Below are 21,330 nucleotides of genomic sequence, written 5' to 3'. Positions count from 1 at the left end.
GCATCGGGTCTATCTTCAGCATTCAGTAAAGATAGGGTGACATGTTAAAGAGTCAAGAGAGGATTGTTTTCCCTTTCACTTCTGGGGATGGGGGGGGGGTGCGTAAATTGCCAAGCTATGCCCTGACCCACCGCGGACACTGTGTTTGACCCTAGAAGCATTTGGAGCTCAGCCAAGAATGCAAATACTTTTCGGAGACTGCAGGAACTGTGGGATAGCTTGAGTCCTCCAGTCCATAAGCGTCCATTTGATTCTTTGGCTTTCCGTTATGTTTGTCATGCAGTAGTGCGCTGAGCCCCTGCTATGGCGTCTGTCTGGAGATTTTTTTTAAAAATGATTTTGAATTTCGTCTTCTGTAACGGAGCGCTGATAGAACAGATTTGCCTGCCCTTACAGCGATCATGTCCGCATCGTCCATGCGGGAGCTCTTTCTTTATTTTGATTTTTAACTGCATCACCACACGTGCTGATCGGAGCTCCACGCTGGGCAAACAGGAAATATTCAAAAGTTCGCGGGGCTTTTCCTGTCTACCTGGCCACTGCATCCGAGTTCAGATTGCTGTCCAGAGCGGTCAGTGGTGCACTGTGGGATACCGCCCGGAGGCCAATACCGTCGATCTGCGGCCACACTAACCCCAATCCAATATGGTAATACCGATATTAGCGCTACTCCTCTCGTTAGGGAGGAGTACAGAAACCGGTTTAAAGAGCCCTTTATACCAATATAAAGGGCCTCTTAGTGTGGACGGGTGTGGCGTTAAATCGGTTTTACGCTCCTAAAACCGGTTTAAACGCCTAGTGTAGACCAGGCCAGAGTTCAGAAACCTCTGAAAGAGGCAGGAAACAGATTCCTCCTCCCCTACCATTTCTAATCTGATTATAGGGGATTTAATATCAGTCCTCCATGCTTTGCTAATTGCAAATGCTTACATAGTAGCTGGGATAGAATCTTCCTTCTGTCCCAGTGTAAAATAAGTAGAGTCCTACTAAATTCACAGTCCATTATGGTCATAAGATCTTTAAAATAATAAATTTCACAGTTTCAGATATTTAAATCTGAAATTTCATGGTGTTGTGACTGTGGGGGTCTCAACTCAAAAGCGGGTTGGATGGGGGGGCTGCAAGACTATTGTGTGTGGGGGTCATGGTATTGCCACTGATGCTCCTGCACTGCTGCCTTCAGAGCTGGGTGGCCGGAGGGCAGCTGCTGGCTGGGCACCCAGCTCTAAAGGCAGCACCACTGCCAGCTACAGCACAGAAATGAGGGTTGCATGGTATGGGAGGTCTTCCCTTTTTGGGGACAGGGCCGGCCTTATGGGAGGGCCATGTGGGTAACCGCCCAGGGCCCTGTGGTCAGGGAGTGCCATGGTCCCCCTCATCCTGCCCCCCACAGCCAGTCCAAGGCCCCTTTAACTCCCGAGTGCTAGGTCCAAAGCCAAAGAGGGGCAAGGCTGGGGGTGCCCCAGTCGGGGGCTCCTACCATGCTCCAGACTCCAGTTAGTAGTTCTGGCTGGGCTGCTGCTGGTGGCAGCGCTGTCTTCAGAGCTGGGTTCTCAGCCAGTAGCCGTGGAGCTTCCTGCAGCCGGGGTAGGTTCCCAGAGGCGGGTCTGACCCAGCCTTGGGAGTGGCCTGTGCAGGGTAAGAGGAAGTCTCATCCCTTCTCAGCCAAGTCTGGACTAGAAGTTGGAGCCTGGTGCATGGTAGGAACCCATGACTCCAGGCCCAGGACTGGCAGTGTATGTGTGGGGAGGGGACAACAGCGCCCCCCTGACCATGGGGCCCTCTCTCCCACAAAAGTGACTACTCCCCCATACCCTGTGACCCTCATTTCTGCACAGTAGCTGGCAGCTGTGCTGCCTTCAAAGTTGGATACCTAGCCAGCAGCCACCACTCTCCAGCTGCCCAGATCCGAAGGCAGCACCACCACCAGAAGCAGTGCAGAAGTAAGGGTGGTAATACCATACCATGCCACCTTCACTTATTCTGTGCTGCTGCTGCTGGCAGCGGTGTTGCCTTCAGAGCTGGCATCTCCACTCCCACTCCCAGCAGCTGTGGAACTTCCTGCAGCTGTGGGAGGTTCCTGGAGGTGGATCTGACCCAGTCCCAGGAGCAGCCCATGCAGGGGAAGAGGAAGTCCCATCCCTCCCCAACCTGGTCAAAACTAGCATCTGAAGCCTGGCGCATGGTAGGAGCCCCTAGCTGTTTTATATAGATTTTTTTTTTTTTGCTACTGCTTTTTTTGGTAGATATTTTTAAGTGGTTAATGTTTGCTTTGACTTGTTTCCTTTTTCCCCACATAGTTCCACATATCCTCAGTTATCCAGACTTGAGGTTTGCTTAGAAAAAGCCCCATGACATGTCCATGATGACTTCTTGTGGTGGATCTAAGTCTTGTAGCACCTGAAATTGATTCTTCAGTTCAAATCTGCTGCTGTATCCATTTGCCTTTTGCTGTAAAATTTCTTAGTACTTTTGGGAGATTTCTTGTTTTTCTTGAGTTTATCTTCAGTCTTGCTGCACGCGAATTGTGGTCACTTCCAACATCAGTTCCTCTGTATACTCTAACATCCTGGAGAGTTGATCTAAATTTCTTTCTAATATGTAGATTGTCAATCTAATTACTGGTGATTCCATCTGGGGAATTCCAAGTTACTTTATGTGTATCTTTTTGTGGGAATAGTGTTCCACCAATGATGACCACAGATACCAAGTACATAGGGTGACCAGATGTCCCAATTTTATAGTGACAGTCCCGATATTTGAGGCTTTGTCTTATATAGGCACCTATTACCCCCCGCCCCCTGTCCCCATTTTTCACACTTGCTGTCTGATCACCCTACAAGTACAGTTCTTCTAGTCTTTCACAGTTCTGATTTTGGGAACCAAATATGTGATTGCCCATTGATTTCTCCACTCTCTTGTTGTTGTTGTCAACCGTGGCATTGAAATCCTCCATTTCTAAGCAGATGAATGTCATGCTTGAAATATTGTCAGAGTTTGTAGGCATCATCATAGTGATCTGTCTGTGCATAACATTGTATAATTGTCATGTTCATGTACTGTGTTTAAAACCTGACTCAGAGCAATTGGGTATTGGTTCCCAATCTAAGTGATTTTTCTCTTTTGGAAGTCACAATTGGTGCTACTTCCTGAGTATCTTATGATTTTATTTTCATTTTTAATTGCTTTTTATCAGCTTCTGGCCATCAACATTTGCTTACTCCAAGGATTTGAGATTATATTCATCCATTTCTTTCATCACCTGCACAGCTTTTGGTGTTGCAGCCATCATTCAAATGTTTCAGAAACCTATTTTCATAGTTTTATTTTTACCTTTTTAGTAAAGAACTTTTCAAACACTTGGCTTCCTGATGGTTTTCACCAAGACTTGTTATTTCTACAAGACATGCTGTTTGCCATAGAGGCTATCTTCTTGTATGTCTATAACTTGGCCTATCACTCAACCCCCAGATCTGGAGGGCCAGTGAACTGCTTGTTATCTGGCCCCTACCCTTTGACCTGTCTTGGTTGGGTGACCCCAACCAGGAGTTATAACTACCTCTGGCATAGCTCTGAGGATCATTATAGCACACAAGCCTTCCCACCACATCAAGGTGCAGGCGTCCGGGAAATGATCTTGCCCACTTGCATCCGAAGAAGTGGGTATTCACCCACGAAAGGTCATGCTGCAAAACGTCTGTTAGTCTATAAGGTGCCACAGGACTCTTTGCTGCTTCTACAGAACCAGACTAACACGGCTACCCCTCTGATACTTACCCACTTAGAGTGGGATTTTCATGATTGCTCAGCATTGACCAAACTGCTCCCGTTAATGTCAATGAGAATTTGACGAGTGATTTCAAAAGGAGCAGTTAGGCCAATGTTGAGTGCTTTTGAAAATTCTACTCTGAAGCTGCAGTCTCCTGGTCAGAGAATCATTGCAGGTGGGGCCTTTAGTTAGGACCCATGCTGTAATTACTAGTCTCTTTTCCAGGGTTGTATCAAGAGCATAAAGTCTGGCTATTTATTTATCCAGTGACTGAGAAACACAAGTTTCTTTAAAAGTACCATCATTACAGGATTCTCCTTGGGTTTCAAGCCTCCAGAGCAGGGGTCGGCAACCTTTCAGAAGTGGTGTGTCGAGTCTTCATTTATTCACTCTAATTTAAGGTTTCACGTGCCAGTAATACATTTTCATGTTTTTAGAAGGTCTCTTTCTATAAGTCTATAATATATAACTAAACTATTGTTGTATGTAAAGTAAATAAGGTTTTTTAAAATGTTTAAGAAGCTTCATTTAAAATTAAATTAAGATGCAGAGCCCTCCAGACCATTGGCCAGGACCCAGGCAGTGTGAGTGCCACTGAAAATCAGCTCGTGTGCCGCCTCTGGCACGCATGCCATAGGTTGCCTACCCCTGCTCCAGAGCTAAACAGGCAGCAAGCTTCAGAAGCTGAAGATATTTTTGTTCAGGGTTGCTGTCTCACACACATCAGCTGGCATCATGTTCTGCTTCTGCAGCGGAAATGGAGCAGCCCACTGGTACCTCCAAATGCCAATTCCTCTTTAACCACTCATGAATGAGAAGCTGCCTGTGGCAGCCAAATCTACTTGGCTTTTGGCTAATTTTCTTCTTTATATCTGGGTTTTTCCCCCAAGGGTTTAACTGACCATCAGTTTCCTGTCAGTTTTAACAATTAAAACATTTAGAGAGGCTCTTGCCATCTCTTTGGCATTGGATTAAATTTCTTGCCAGTTAGGCCTGTTTCTCTCTTCTCTAGGGTAGCTTTGGTTCCTAGGGAGATGATGCATGCTACTGCAAATCTCATGAGAAGGGTACTTGTAGTACTTTCTTCTTGCAGACTTTGCGAAGCAAGTACAATGTTCATGGTTTTTTCCCCTGCACACTACTGCCTGGCTCCTGTGTTAAGACTGTGGATTCCAGACCCATAGTAGTGTGGCTAACTCCCAGCTGTAATCTATTCTGGGTACCTTCCCACCCATAAAACAAATACAAATATAGCTACAGCAAATCTACATTGATATCAATATACACACTGTTCTAGCTGGAAATCTGCATTTAATTAAACTTAAAATTGGCACACACCAACAAATGCAGAAAATGCAAACTTGAGGACAGAACTTTTGTGTTTAATTTTCTTTAGTGATTTAGAATATTTTTTATGGCAGTAGCAACATATCAACTGTTACATTATAAACATCTTGAAAACACAGGCCATCTGAAATATAGAAAATCAAACCTGCCAGTAACAATAACCCTTTAGCACTTTTCAGAGCACAGTCTGTTGTAGACTTCTCTTTGTACCATGACTGCTTTACACACACATCTACAAAAATCCGACTTTACCAAAAAATGTTTAAAGCCCTGCTCTAAACTACATTGAAAAGAAAAATCTCAAACTTCTATTAGAGTTGACTTCAGTGTTGTGGAGCACATGTGTATACAACAGGAGCTATTACAATTTCAGATTTTCAGTATGGGTGCAAGCTGGGGGTCATGTTTGAGGCTAGTGCACGTGTGCCCCTTTTGGCCTCTGAGGACACACAGCTCAGCCTTAGGCCTCTTCCCCTTACCTCTCTCAGGATGGAGTCTTGCAGTTTCTTCCACTATTAGACATCTACTGCTTACCGCCCTGCAGGTCTGACTGGGTTTTCGGTATCTGCATTTCTTCCTTTGGGAACCTGTGACATATGAGACTGACCAACAGTCTTCTTAGAGCAAAATATTTTTATTTAGACATTGGAACAAAGCATTATAGAAAAAAGGATTTTAAAATAAGAAACAACCTACATGTATGTTTATTATAGCAACAGTACTACCACCCCATACTGGTGACCTAGGCAGGCCTTACTTTTTCAGATACACGTATGCTTTCCTGTGCCGAGTGTCCTCTGTGTGCTGCCCCAGCTCTGCAGATAGCTGACACAGCAGAGACCACAGAGTCCAGTAAGATGCAAAGCCAGGATGCCTTCTTATACACAGGTACAAACAAGTTACACATCACACCTGTGTACATGTTGGTTCGAACAAAACAACTCTATTCATCATTTTACCCTGTCCTTTTATTATCTATGGAATGTTTTAGTATAATATGTTCTAATGCTGTGTTTATACTTGCTAGGTGAATATATGTTTATGCAGCATCAGCCAGTCTTGTTCATTACTTCAGTTCAGGCCTCAGGCCTCATACTAGGCCTTTATCAGGGCCTGCACTTACTACATCTTTCAACCTAGTTCCTGCGGGACCCAGAAAGAGTATCTTTTTAAACAGTGCAAAGTTCTTTGTTCTTTTCGTTGTTGCTGGGTTTTTGTCCCTCCTGATCAAACCAGTTTCAAAGGCTAGCGTAGGGTATCAAGCCAGACTAGTTAGAGCTGATAGTCCAATAACCAGCTCAATATACACTATTGAGAAATTGTTATATAGCACTCCATTGTTGTGTCACTGGAGTTTGTGGCCCACCGGTAGTAATAGAATGCTTCGGTGGTTTGCTGAGAGCCGGCTAGTCATGTTGGTGATGATTCTCCCTGCTAAAAGAAATAGCAGGGGGAAGGGGAAATGAAATAAAGTGCAAAAGAGAAGGCAGTGTGAGAGCTCTTGCAAAACCAAAACCACAACCCTGTATCACACTGAAGAAGCTAAAATACTTTTCCATGTAAGCAATTGCTGTAGTTCAGTGGCCATTTGTTTATCTACTTTTAACTGTATATTTACGTGATCAGCAGAGTTGGTTTAACTCCTATGTATGCATTTAGGGCCTGATCCTACTCCTATTGAATTCAATAGTAAAACTTCCGCTGACTTCAGTGGTGCAGGCTCAAATTACTAGCCATCGCTTTTGATGATCCAAAGGCCATAGTTTGATTATCTCTGGTGTAGATAAATCATTCTTGATGTTCATTCAGCCCTTTTCCTCTCTGCTACAACTGCCAAAAAAAAGTGCCAATTGTAAAAGATTACTTCTTCACTGCACTGAACAATGGACTGAAATCACCTGCTTCCTGCAGATCACTGAACAACTGTCAGAGCACAGTGACTTTGGTCACTACTACCTGGGGATGGATTTGACTCAATAACCTGGAGCTTGAAAGTCTGCTATTGGGGCTTTCTGTGTAATTGATGGGTACATTTCATTTATATTACTCAAATTCTGCGCCACTGCACAATGCAGCATTTCACAGAATTCCCTGTTTCCCCTGCAGAATTGGGGCTGCAGAGCTGTTGGCCATCACTGGGGGGATGCTGGACTTTACAGAGCCTGGCTGGGCTGAAGGCTGCACGCTCTGCTTGAGCCTCATTCTCCCAGGGAAAGGAAAGGGCCCGAGAGGCCCAGCTATGGCAAAGGGCAAGTAAGGCCAGGGCTGCAGCACACCACATCCTCCAGCAGGACAGTAACGAAGCTGGGGGGAGTAAAGGTTCTGGGGGTGCTGGTGTCTGGGCAGGGCGTGCCCTGTGGCTAGGCTTTGGGGGCCCCACACAGCCCCCTCCAGCATCCTTCAACTGGAATTGGGTTGCCATAGGGGTTTCTTTAACTCTCTACTCCTGGGGGAATCTTCTTTGCTGTTGTCTGTATTGTTGACATATTGTTGACAGGTATTTTGAAATAAATTACCAAAATAATTGAAACTAGAGTGTTTATATTGTGGTGTTTTGACAAATAAAATGTGCAAAAATTTGCAGAATTTTAAAATATTGTGCACAGAATTTTTAATGTTTTGGTGCAGAATTCCCCCAGGAGTTAAATAAAATATTTGTCTGCTGATCGTGTGTGTGTGTGTGTGTGTGTGTGTGTGTAATATATATATATATATATATATATATATATATATATATATATATATGTGTATATATATATATATATATATATACACATACATATACATACATATATATACACATACATATACATATACATACATATGTATATGTATGATTAATTGCTCTGTTAATAATAGAATACCATTTATTTAAATATTTTTGGATGTCTTCTACATTTTCAAATATATTGATTTCAATTAGAACACAGAATACAAAGTATACAGTGCTCACTTTATATTTATTTTTTAATACAAATATTTGCACTGGAAAAAAGAAATAGTATTTTTCAATTTGCCTAATATGAGTACAGTAGTGCAATCTCTTTATCATGAAGGTTGAACTTACAAATGTAGAATTATGTACAAAAAATAACTGCACTTAAAAATAAAACATTGTAAAACTGTAGAGCCTACAAGTCCACCCAGTCTTACTTCTTGTTCAGCCAATCGCTATGAGAAACAAGTTTGTTTACATTTATGGGAGATAATGCTGCCCACTTCTTATTTACAATGTTACCTGAAAATGAAAACAGATGTTTCCCATGGTACTGTTGTAGCAGGTATTGCTAGATATTTACGTGCCAGATATGCAAAACATTCGTATGCCCCTCATGCTTCAGCCACCATTGCAGAGGACATGCTTCCATGCTGATGATACTCATTAAAAAAAATTATGCATTAATTAAATTTGTGGCTGAACTCCTTAGGAGAGAATTGTATGTCTCCTGCTCTGTTTTACCTGCATTCTGCCATATATTTTGTGTTATGGCAATCTCGGATGACAACCCAGCATATATTGTTCATTTTAAGAACACTTTCACTGCAGATATGACAAAACGCAAAGAAGGTACCAATGTGAGATTTCTCAAAGTAGCTACAGCACTTGACCCAAGGTTTAAGAATCTGAAGTGTTGTCCAAAATCTGAGACAGACAAAGTGTGGAGCATGTTTTCAAAAGTCTTAAAAGAGCAACAGTCTGATGTGGAAACTACGCAACCCGAACAACCAAAAAAGAAAATCAACCTTGTGGTGGCATCTGACTCAGATGATGAAAATGAACATGCGTCAGTCTGCATTGCTTTGGATTGTTATCAAGGAGAACCATCATCAGCATGGAAGCATGTCCTCTGGAATGGTGGGTGAAGCATGAAGGGACATATGAATGTTTAGCATACCTGGCACATACCTGTGTCACTGGCTACAACAGTACCATGGGAAACACCTGTTCTCACTTTCAGGTGACATTGTAAATAAGAAGTGGGCAGCATTGTTTACATTTACAGGAGATAAACTTGTTTGTCTTCATGATTGGCTGAACAAGAAGTAGGACTGAATAGACTTTTTGTTTGAGTACAGTTTTGTAACAAACAAAAAATCTACATTTGTAAATTGCACTTTCACAATAAAGAGATTGCACTACAGTACTTGTATTAGTGGGGGAGCCTGAGGGCTAGTACATACTGGGCAGTCTCTTGCAATAGAAATACTAGAAAAACAAGATTCTCAATTTAATCTAAATTAGCTCTTTTATTATGCTGTGGAGAGAGAAACAGTCAAATGATGTCTAAGACCCTTAAACAGGGCCTACCTATCTATCACCCCTGTCCTCCAATTGGGCTTTGGAACCCACGTCTCTTACTTAGCGAGTACCATTCAGTTGAGGGTGAGTCTCTCTATCAGGGTTTGCCAGGTACAGTTCTGCTGCCCTTGGTTCACACAACAAGGATAACAACCCTTTATTACTCCTACCCCCATAACAAGGAGACTGAGGATCCAAAACCAGTCACGAGATCATTTGGGCAATAAATCCCATCATGCTGAGCACCTAGGCAAAGTATTTGTCCCAATTTCTGTTCCTCACATACCCTCTTCCCCTTTGCTGAAGGTCCAGATCTCCAACCTGGCCTCTCTCATACCCACAATTTCTCTCTTTCCCACCTAGTTTAACTCAAAGCCCATGGGAAAGGTGTGCCCATGCAAACAAGAACAGCTCCTGAAGTCTTTTTCCTCAGCTCACCACTAGATGTCAAGGGAGAGCTCATTCAGACTCTGCTTACATCCATCTATCTATCTAGTAGCCTCATGTTTTAGAAAATAAACCACCAACAACTGATTAATTATGGACCAGTGATTACTAAGGATTTTCATTGTTGATTTAAACTAAACTGACTTAGTTATGACTGTAAAAACTACAACTGTTTTTTTTTTTAAGTTTGTATAACTGAAATTGTCACTGACTTTGTTTTAAGAACTAAAAATATTTATTTAGGGCTGAGGCTGTGATATGCCAAAATTCAGTTAATGGTTTAAGAGTTGAAAATGCAACTGCTGCCAATATCTTTGGTATAGTGGTAAGAGCACAAACAGTACCAATTTAGTATGCAGACTGGCGGGTGCCATCCCACTTACGTTATAGCAACAGCTGCTGCTGAGTTGGCCTCATTACTGTATCAGTATCGTGTCTAGACTTCAAGCCGACTAACCTCATTAATACAGAGTTGAAGGAAAAATATAAAATTATTATAGTTAGGTTTGATTCAATTCTTTCCATTGATGGGCATGTCTGGACACGGCTCCCACCCCTTGCTAGTCAATGCAAATGCTTATTAGTGGATGCATTGTTTATAATAATGGTAATATAGCAATTCTGAGACTGTAACTAACTGGTCCAAATATACAATGCTTTTCTCATATTAATTTGAAATTGTGAAGCCCAATGATGACAGATGCTAATATTCTCAATGTCTGTTGATTTCAAGGGGATTGGGCCCCAGGTCAATAAATAAAAATAACCTCCCCAGCAAAAGTGCAATTCAAAACTGAGTCCACTTAATAACTGATAATTCCATAAGAGAGGCAGAATAATTTCTCAGCAGATCAGATGTCGTGTGTGTGTGTGTGTGTGTGTGTGTGAGAGAGTGAATGAATTAGAGCTGCTGTGTCTTCTTCGTAGTGTGCCTCAAGTGGCATGTGACCAAGATTCATCACCAAATTTGGACCACTGGTTGGATCATTAGCTTCCCTGGCCTGGGCCGGGTATTACAACATGAATGCTGATCCAGCTGCTTTGTAATAATTTATGAATAATGTATAACCTAGTTATTGGGAATATTTATTATATGAACATGTTGGTTTTGTAATGGGAGGGTTTGTCAGGACAAAGCAGGAAGGAAAACAACAGCTCAAGACAAGCCCCTCCTCAGTCAACACAAATGGGTCATTAAGAAAACGCTGGATAGGAAAAGACCCAGCAACAAAAGATGATCAGAAGGACTAGTGCAGTTTAAAAAGGGACTCTTGGGAGAGAGGACGGTAGTTGCTGGGATAGGTGTGCTGGGAAACCAGACTGACACACAAACACCCTGCCTGTTTTATCATCAAATGGAAAGCCTTCAATAAGAAAGATGTGTGTAGACTATTTGTTTTGAAAATCCTTTTTCTCTTAGGCTTTGTTCCTACTGTGGGAATAAACCATACTTTAGTTTTAAGAAAGCTGGCTGGCAACTGTATGTAACACTGGTCACATATTGATGAAGGGAAGAACTGTAGATGCCAAACCCAGTTGGACCTGCTGGATAGGCATGATTGGTATATAAGGTACTGTAGCCCGCCAGATTCTAGTCAAAGAATGGCAGAACTGTGGAATTCCACCTCAGAGGAGGTAAATGCACGAGACCTAACCTCTGAGGGGGTGCACTCAGAGAGACCAAAATGGGGGTAGAGGTGCAGTAGCCCTATCACTATGACAATGTGTTATAAAAGATCCCGTGTGCTTTGTATAGAATAAGGGAGAAGGCAAAAATGCCGCATTTATTGAGAATACAGCAGTTGACATATGCTTTCCAGTTACACACACACACACACTCACACCATGCACCCAGTCCTGCCAGTTGATGTTTATAGTTACCAGTCCAGAGTCTGGATCAACCTAGTGGCCAGCCAGATTGGTCGCAGAGGGGAGCTGGGCTCTGACAGTTGGGGTCCAATGCTCCCGGAGTGTGGAAAGACGAACCCAAAGTGCTATGGCAAAGCACCCTGTTCTCATAGTCCTTTTTTCTCTGTAGAAGTCTATGGATTTTGGTGTGTCAGTTTCTGAGCAGTTACTTGTGTTATCTTTTGATGTAAACATTCCAGTACACCTCCGAGAGGGCCATCCTGTCCTGGTTTCGATTTAATTAATTGTTTTGTCCTTAGGGGTGCCAGCCTGCACCTTTGGGTCATCAATCTGCCCTTCCTTCATTATGGATGTGCGTTGATGGTTCTCTGGTGTCGTTAAGTCTCTTCACTCCTCCTTCCTTGACCATCTGGCTATAACAATGGCCTTCACCCCTTTTCTTTTGCTGATGCATACATTCCTCATTCACACAACCAATTTTTTACAGAGATCTTCAAAGGTATACAGCAGTTTTTATGTTGAGCAAGAAAAGGCATTGTAAATTAAGCCTTCCTAAATCTTATAATTAAAACAATTCACATTGGGGCCCAGGCCTTCAACATTCCTCTAATCTCCTTAACACAGATACAATACAACAGGGGTCCCCAACGCGTGCCCACGGGTGCCATGGCGCCCGCGGGGGCATCTAAATGCACCTGCGTCCTGGCCGGCGGTGGAGCATCTGCCGAAATGCCACCAAATTTCTGCAGCATTTCGGTGGCGACGCCTCTCAACGCTGGTGTTATCGAGAGGTGTCGCCACCGAAATGCCGCTGAAATTCAGCGGCATTTCGGCGGATGCTCCACCGCCGCCATGGTCCTTCGTCTGGCGCCCGCCAGATGAAAAGGTTAAGGACCACTGCAATACAAGATTCTGTCACTTACTTACTAAAACCTTAAAACAAAGAAATGTATATTTAACTAGAGTGCCTAATTTGTAATACATATAGGAAACCATAGTAGACATTATAACTTACCCTAAAACAAAAGGGTGACCATAATCAGTCATAAAGTTTGTTCTGGTCTGTCCCTGCCTTAACATCAGTACAGACACCGGCAGTCTGTCAGATGCATTTCTACCAATGTCCCAGAGGGTCATTCCTTTCTGCTATTCAAAAAGGGTGGCTGGCAGGATGAAATCAAATCATACATTAATTCTCATAGTACAACTATAAAATCCTGCTCCTACATATGTGCACAATTTACAAATGCATTCTGTTAGCAGTATTTATTTTTATTACTGTAGTGCCCAGAGGCCCCACCAGGAGAGGTTCCCATTGTGCTAGGTACTGTGTAGATATATAGTAAAACACACACACTGCCTTAAAGACCCTTTTTATTTATTTATTTATTTTTTTACAGGTTACAACAGGTAAGTGAAATAATCTGGGAGAGAGGTAGGATGTTGTTGTACAAGATGGGCTTGCCATTATTAGGTGGTAGTGTTCTGTAGGCCTCATGGCAAAGGTGAACTCCTAAGGACTGATCTGATGGAGTATATGGCTTTGTAGATTTTGGGGGGGAGCTTTTCCCCATGTGTAAGATATAGCATGGGAGAAAGTACAACGGTGCTTGTAGGAAAAGTGGGCAAATGGCTGATGATTAGTGCTATAGTTGGTAGAGCAAAGATAGGGAATAATTGCATGATAAGATCAGAAAATTTGAAAGGTAGGGTGGAGATGGGACAGTCCTTGAAGATAAAGACAAGAATCTTGTGTTTTAAGGCAGTGGTTGAGTGGAGGGACTCATGCCGATTTCTTTCATTATAATATCCAATTATTTAATTACTATCACAGTATGGCCCATGGTCTCTAGTAATGAGATATATATAGGAAATCAGAAATTCAAATATCAAAGTGATAAAATTGATTAAGGAAGTCAAAGGAAAGCAAGCAATCCTGTTTAAACAACTAAGTGCTATAACTATTTTTACAGTCAAATAAAATTCAGTTTTATAGTTCTTCACTAATGGACAAGGACTGCAATGGAGACAGATTGTTTAGTGCTATAGATGTAGAATGTACTTTACCAAATGTTGAAAATTTGGTTCTTCCCCAGAATTTATTACATCTATTCATGTTGGTGGTAATACTTTGCACTTCTACGGTGCCATGTATTCAAGGATTTCAAGTGTTTTAACATTGATTAACTAAGCCTCTGACAACCCTGGTGCAGCAGGTATTCTATTTATATTTTATAATACTCAAAGATAATTCTTAGACACTTTATAAATACATAATTCTGTCAAATGTTCTCAGCCAGTTCAAACGGCAATGAACAATATAAAAATTTAGCATCTAAAATAGTTCACCTATTGATTAAACATGTTGTGTCGTCTTCACCATCATAAGAAACTCACGTGTGTCTGATTTATTTTTAGTTTCCATGCTTATTCAGTGTCTGCTGGCTGACATACTGAAAGGACACCATGCTTCTTGGATTAAAGAGCCACCCCACTCTAGTATGCTGGTTGGTAGCTTTCTTGGCCATTTATGGGACGACCTGTATATTTTCCTTTTTAGTGCTAATTTTGTAAAGGATCTGGTATATATTGTTGATGATACATCTCAGGAATCAGTAATACAAATTCAGAGCAATAGATACTTTCAATAGGTACATATTGCTTTTTAAATAATAGGTTTTGCGTGGGATGGGGAAGACTGTATTTAAAGTTAGGTTTTATTTCTCTTTTTAAGTACCCAATTCTCACTGTTTCTGTAGTGGAAAAAAATCTTTGTTGTAAGTCATTTGAGATTTCCACTTTCACATGATGGACAGCTTGGCAGATGACAATTTAAAATGAAGCAAATTTGGAGTGGATGGCTTTCATCAAGCCCCCAGGCATAATATAGACATTTAAATACTTATTTTTTAATAATTTTCACTTGAAGTGCTCAGAAAGCACTTGAGAAACTGCAATCAAGAGTTGAGTAAATCATGTACTTTTGCTAATTATGTACAAAAAACTATGATAAAAGGACATTTTATTGCAAAGTCAAACACTAGAATGGAGATACTATTTTCTCAGCAGGTCAACTCAAAGCTCCCAGCCTCCTGTATTAGATAATATTTGCTAACTTTCTCCATCCTGCAATAAAAATGCTTCCACAGGAGTTCTCATTTGAATACTTATAGTTACTCATGAGCTGCTCAGGAAGCCAATTTAAGATTAAATAACCCTGTTGTATAAAACAAAACTGGGCAGACTGTTCCCAACAACCCAAGCCCCATCCACCATATGAAGATCTTAGTATCTCCACAGTACTGTCTGTCACCTTCTTCATGGGCACTTTGATGGCCTCTCTACAGTTCAGGATCCATACAAGGAAAAAGGACTGGACACAGGAGGGGATGCTGGGGAAAGTAAGACGGTAGGGAATGTCTATCTTCTCCCGGCTAAGACCACAGAGTTTACTTGGAAAAGGCGATCAGCTCGAAGATTCCACAAAAGGACTACATAAATACAGGAACAGTGAGAACATCCCTGGCTACGTTAGAATAATAACAATGACAAAAGTTATAAGGGATGAAAACTTCTCCTGCTTCAGAGGACATGCCAACCACTAACTGTGATGGATAAGAAAGAATATCACCTATAGCCAGGTTATTCCATCAGTGTACACTATGGGGTTTGGTTTTGCCTCTTTCTCTGAAGCATCTGCTCCTGGACTACTGTCAGATGAGATACTTAGACAGTGTATGTCTGTTTCCACAGCATTTTTATATTAGTCTGGAAAAATTCCTCTTGCCCACTCACCTGAAATTAGTAAAACATCATTAGCATTTCATGATCAATCATAGTCAAAGGCAGCACAGTACATTTTGTGTTTGAGCTTGTACATTTTCATAGCAATTTTGAAAGGCTGTTATATCATTGCAGAACTAAGCATGTGATTTAGGTCTTTATCATGGCTGTACTGTGTTTATACATTATATACTATTAGATTTTAAATGCACAACTTAGAAAAAAATCTGACCCATGAAACAATTGTTACAGAACAAAAAATACAAAAAAAACCCCAACACCCTGAATTACTCTGTCTTCTGTGTCACTACTAATAGCAATGTCTGCATGGATAGCAGGCTTCTGTACTCTAAGCTTTACTGTAAGCTATTTGTAACTTGTCATGAATGCAGAAAGCGATACCAAATACACTACACTAATAAGAAACCATTTAGAAATAAATTTATCTCTACTGAAATCATGGTTCACAGAATATCAACATCCCTGTGAATTACAAAGGAAGTTGACTGTTTCTCACAATATTACAGGATGTTCCTAAATAAGAATGCACTCTAGTAGTCATAAAAACAAATTATAATGCTGCCAGAATAACTAAATAACAAAGTAACTGCACTGTAATGTGCAGGGGCGGCTCTAGCCATTTCGCCGCCCCAAGCACGCCGGTCCCGCGGCTCTGGTGGACCTCCCGCAGATGTGCCTGCGGATGCTCCACCGAAGCCATGGAACCAGCGGACCCTCCGCAGGCATGCCTGTGGGAGGTCCACCGGAGCTGCCTGCCACCCTCCCGGCGACCAGCAGCGCCCCCCTGCGGCATGCCACCCCAAGCACGCGCTTGGCGTGCTGGGGCCTGGAGCCGCCCCTGGTAATGTGAAATGGGTAGATTAATGGTCAGACTGCAGCATGAATAAAAGTTTACATTTATTAACATTAAGTATCTCCATCTCCAGCTACTCAGGGTACACAAAAATTAAGCTTTGCTTTTCACTGACAGATAATTGAAATGTCAGTACTCTCGCCTTCTGATATCAACTTCTGCTTACCCTATGTGACCAGGGTTGTTTAAAAAAAAAAAAAAATCTTATCAAGAGTGAAGAACAAGTCATGTGTTTACTATGCATGGTTCTACAGTTATTACCCATGTGATGTGACCACATTATTGGTTTTAGCTAATGTCCTTGTTTTACATGTCAGAAAAACTGTACAGAGTCAGCTCAAATGTGACTCAAAAGTTTTGGGTGTGTGCGTGTTTTAGCAGTGGCAACTAAACTAATGGAAATGTTTCTATACTGTTTTAAAAAATCCTGCTGCAAACACTTTTATTTTAAAAATAAATTTTCACTTGCAATATTTGTAACCCATATTTAACACCATTCTGTTATTGCAAAAGAACATGAAACTGACTAGAAATAAGTTATAAAATCAAAGGTTAGTCATTTCCACTAATCTGTGTTGGGGAAAAAAATGTAAATTAAAAACTTTAATGCTAAAAGGTAAATTTGATTTTAAAAATTCTTTCAATTTCTATAAGCTTAGGTATTTGTAAAATAAATAAGGAGAATTACTTAATTATACTAATATAATTTGTATATGTAAGGCTGTTTTTGTTCTGGCTTTTCTGAGTTTTAAATTGGTTTATCTTTTCTACTTTTTTTATTACTGGAATGTTTATATGTAACTCCACCCCCAATTTGGAAAAATGTAATAAAAAGTTATAGGAAATACTGACCTACAGCTGTTTGAGAGAGATATAATATTTGGAGGGGGGTGTTAATATTTGTCTTACTCTATCCTTAAGCTTAGAGTGACTATCTCCTCTCTATCCGCCATGTACTCTCCTTTTCCTTCTGCACCTACCTTCCTACTTGCATTTCCTAAGTAATATCCCTGCGATTTCTCAAGCCTGCACTGTTCTATGTGTCACACATGTTGGTAGATCCTGATCCTATAAGATCTTCTACATCTCTGGATCCTGAAGTCTATAATCCCACTGATTTTAAGTTTCCATGCTCACTACTTATGATTTTTGTTGATGCTGTCTGTTGCCTCGATCCCATACATCTATAAAGGAAAACGTAGTCCCCACTTAAAATCTAGATCAGATACAAATGAAGAGTGCAAATTCAAATGCACCACTATTTTTAAAATTCTTAATTTAATGCACAGAGATTGTTCCCTACTCTGTAAATGTTTCTGTATTATCAACTACAAACACTGAAAAATCAGCAGCCCTCCCTACCACCACCCTCCCAAAAATAATGGGATTGTTTAGAAATCATGTGTTTTTTAAAATACGTATTTTGGATTATTTTGATTTGTCTTCTGGTATTAGAGCATTTAGAGTTTGTGTTTTTAAGCTTTTCACTGCAATGTTGCAGAATCTTCCTTTAGCTCAAGTGACAGGACCCTGGGCTTTTGGAGCTGGAAAAATGACTTGTGTCCCTGCTGTAGTTGTGTGGATCTAGGGACTCTAGTGTAGTTGTAGCGCTATTGGTCCCAGGATAGTAGAGACACAAGGTGGGTGAGGTAATATCTTTCTGGACCAACTTCTATGGGCGAGAGAGACAAGTTCTCAAGCTTTACAGAGCTTAGCACCTGAAGAGAAGGGCTCAGTGTAAGCTTGAAAGTTTGTCTCTCTTACCAATTGAAGTTGGTCCAGTAAACTATATTACCTGACTCCCTTCTCTCTGTAATGTACTGCACGGCACCAGCCAGAGAGGCCTCCATGGCAGCAGATGTAGTTACATAAGGGCATGAAAAAGGCTGAGGGTGTTTCCCGGCCAATGGGAGTGCGGAGCCGGTGCTCGGGGTGGGGGCAGCACGCAGAGCCCCGTGTCTACCCGATCTAGGAGTCGGATCTGCTGGCTGCTCCAGGGGCGCAGCGCGGTGCCAGGAGAGGCAGGAAACCTGCTTTCGCCCTGCAGTGCTGCCAAGCAGACTTTTAACGGCCTGGGTGGCAGTGCTGGTCGGAGCCGCCTGGGTCCCTTGGTGACCAGGCTTCCAGTCAAAAACCCGGACGCCTGGTAACCCTAAAGGCGCCCCTCGGTGTAGGTGTGGCCTGTCACTGGCACAGCACTGCACCCTGGTTGGCACAGGGTGGCTTTGGGCCCAGTGCTGTTCATGGCACTGCCCAGCTGGGGTGCCCCGGGACTGACCCACGCACCCGGCTGTAGGGGGGGCCAGTAGCCTGGGACTGTTCATAGCAGGGCCGGCTCTAGGTTTTTTGCTGTCCCAAGCTAAAAAAATTTTGGCTCCCCCCCCACCCCCTGAATTGTTTTTCCTTTTACACGTTTGCACTTTGCAGTTTTGTTTTGACTGTTTAAAATTTAAAAAAAAATGAAAACAGAGAATTTGTAGTTAGTGAAACAAAACCATTTCCTACTAATGTAATTTTAACATTTAATTTATCAAGGGCATTTCAAATTCTAATCCTGTCTCCCAGTGTGCTTCAACCTCCCAGCTGGTGTCATCTCTGGAAAAATTGTTTCCATTATCCAATTGATTTATGAAAATATTGAATAGTGCTGGACCCCGTGGGACTGCTGGTCACATTTACCACTTTGAAAGTGTATCATTGATAACTGTCCTCCAACCAGTTTTTCACCCACTATTTCCCTACCTGCACATGACTGAGTGGTAGAAGGCAGGCCAAGCACATACTTGGCTAAAATAATGTAGAAATATCTTGTGGTTAATCTGAAGAGCAGAAATACACTATTTTTCTTCTTTGCCCAAGGAGTGACTCAGTGATAGGTCAGAAGGAGGAATGTCCTCATCCCATCCAGCAAAAGTAATAGTTTCAGCCGGATATCTAGGCACTGGGACAGAGGCTGGGTGAGAAGCTAAGGGTTAAGGTAAGCAAGCTATATTTAGCAGGTGCCCCCTATGAGACTGAACTCAGGCCAGTGGGCCATTCAGGCTAGGCACAAGGAGCGTACAGAAGCCTGTGTGGTTACAACTAAAGCTGGGTGACTTTTTTTGTTCAATCAAAACAACATTTACGAACAAATGTGCAGAAAAATGTTGTTTCATTCAACTTTTCCCCTTAAATTAAAGTCTTTAAAAATGGTTTTCATTGAGCTTTTCCTCTCTTAGCCTTTCCTTCTCCTCGCCTCCTTTTCCCTCTCGGGGCGGGGAGAGAAAAAGGTAAAGAGGGAGAAAAAGAAGGCGGGGTAGAGGGGTAACAACAAACTGAAAACCTTGGAGGCTTTTTTGGTTCTTGTTTCACCAAGCACAAAAACAAAAACAAATAAAAACCCTGCTAAACGTTTCAAATGAAATGAGATGAGATTTTTTTAGAATCCCTGACCCATCCTGCTCCTTGTGCCCTGACAGCCACCTCCCTAAGACCCCCCCATCTAACCCCCCCTTCCCTGGCCCCTGACCACCCCCCCACAGAACCTCTGCCCCCTCCCTGCCCCCTGAGTGTCCCTGGGACTCCCTGCCCCTTAGCCAACCCCCGGCCCCAGCTGCTCACCACCGCGCGCCTCGAGAAGCGGCCCTGCACGGCGCTGCAGCCGCACGGCTCGGGGCGGGGGCTGAGCTCTTCCCCGCCCAGAGCCGCGGGGTCAGGGGAGGAGCCGCTTGGCTCGGAGCTCGCAGCCCCGCCCCCTGACCACGCGGCTCGGAGCGGGGCGGGGCGGAGCTCAGCCCCCCCGGAGCCAGGCGGCTGCTGCGCCGTTTAGGACGCGCTGAGGCACCGGGCGCGAACAAGCGGAGGCGGGGCCGCGCTACCGGAACCCGCCGCTCTTCCGCGGTAAGGAGCCATCCCTGTCCCCTAGGCGGAGCCGGTAGCGCGGCCCTGCCCCGGCTGCAGGGGACGGGCCGCTCCTCGGCTCGCGGCGGCGGGATGAGCCGGGACCCCAGCCTTATGCCGCCCCCTAGAGTTTGCCGCCCTAGGCACCTGCTCGTTTAGCTGGTGCCTAGAGCCGCCCCTGGTCAAAGGGCGTAGGGCTCTGGGGCAGGGGTTGTGGGGCAGGGTCTGTGTATGGGGAGGGGGGAGGTGCTGGGGCAGGGTCTGTGTGTGGGGAGGGCTCTGGGGCAGGGTTTATGTGGGGGGAGGTGCTGGGGCAGGGTGTGTGTGGGGGTGCTGGGGCAGGGTTTATGTGTGCTGGGGCAGGGTCTGTGTGTGGGGGCTCTGGGGCAGGGTCTGTGTGTGGGAGGGGCTCTGGGGCAGGGTTTATGTGGGGAGGGTGCTGGGGTAGGGTTTGTGGGGGCACACGGTTTGTGTGGGGAGGGGTTCTGGGGAGGGGCGCTGGGGAGGTTTATGTGTTGGGGAGGGGTGCTGGGGTAGGGGCTCTGGGGCTCTGGGGCAGGGTTGTGTGGAGGGAGGGGCTCTGGGGCAGGGCTTGTGTGTGGGAGGAGGGGTTCTGGGGCAGGGTTTGTGTGTTGGGAGGGGTGCTGGGCAGGGTTTGTGTGTTGGGAGGAGGGGTTCTGGGGCAGGATCTGTGGGGTGCTGGGGCAGGGTTTGTGTGTTGGGAGGGGTGCTGGGCAGGGTTTGTGTGTTGGGAGGAGGGGTTCTGGGGCAGGGTCTGTGTGTGTGTGTGTGGGGGGGGTCTCTGGAGTAGGGTCCGGGGGAAGGGAGAAGTGGGGGTGGTTGTACAGCGTGTTTCATGACCCTAGCAGTAAAAGAGTGTGCTGATTGCCTGCACACTGGATGGTGCCAAGCTTGTGCTGACATCTTGGCTTATGTTGAATAGTCCTTGGTGGTTCCATTCTCTCATCAGATGTAAATTACTGATACTACACATCTCTGTGTACAGCATAGCCTTTTTGATGTTGCTAGAATGACCCATGAGAAAAATATCTTGATTGCAAC

At 43.6% G+C, this 21,330-nt stretch overlaps 2 protein-coding genes across 6 annotated transcripts in view; both read left to right on the top strand.

The window, feature by feature from the left end:
• SGPP1 (sphingosine-1-phosphate phosphatase 1) overlaps nucleotides 1-14,239 on the top strand; it is a 50,737-nt gene extending 36,498 nt beyond the window's left edge. The window contains exon 4 of the mRNA XM_039536683.1: nucleotides 14,151-14,239. Coding sequence (XP_039392617.1) covers nucleotides 14,151-14,181 — 31 coding nt within the window. The 3' untranslated portion in view covers nucleotides 14,182-14,239. The remainder of the gene's footprint in view (nucleotides 1-14,150) is intronic.
• A 5,892-nt stretch (nucleotides 14,240-20,131) lies between these two features.
• The window catches only part of WDR89 (WD repeat domain 89), a 38,362-nt gene continuing 37,163 nt past the window's right edge, over nucleotides 20,132-21,330 (top strand). For 2 of the 5 annotated variants that reach the window (XM_039533545.1, XM_039533540.1), the window contains exon 1: nucleotides 20,148-20,268. The gene's annotated coding sequence lies outside the window, so the exon portion shown is untranslated. Of the gene's footprint in view, nucleotides 20,269-21,132; nucleotides 21,241-21,330 lie in introns of those variants that run through there. The other 3 variants (XM_039533539.1, XM_039533548.1, XM_039533546.1) reach the window with 3 other exon arrangements.

This window comes from Mauremys reevesii, linkage group 4 (genome assembly GCF_016161935.1).
Source record: "Mauremys reevesii isolate NIE-2019 linkage group 4, ASM1616193v1, whole genome shotgun sequence".
In the NCBI taxonomy this organism is placed as follows: Eukaryota; Metazoa; Chordata; order Testudines; family Geoemydidae; genus Mauremys; species Mauremys reevesii.
This window is presented reverse-complemented; position numbering and strand designations above follow the sequence as displayed.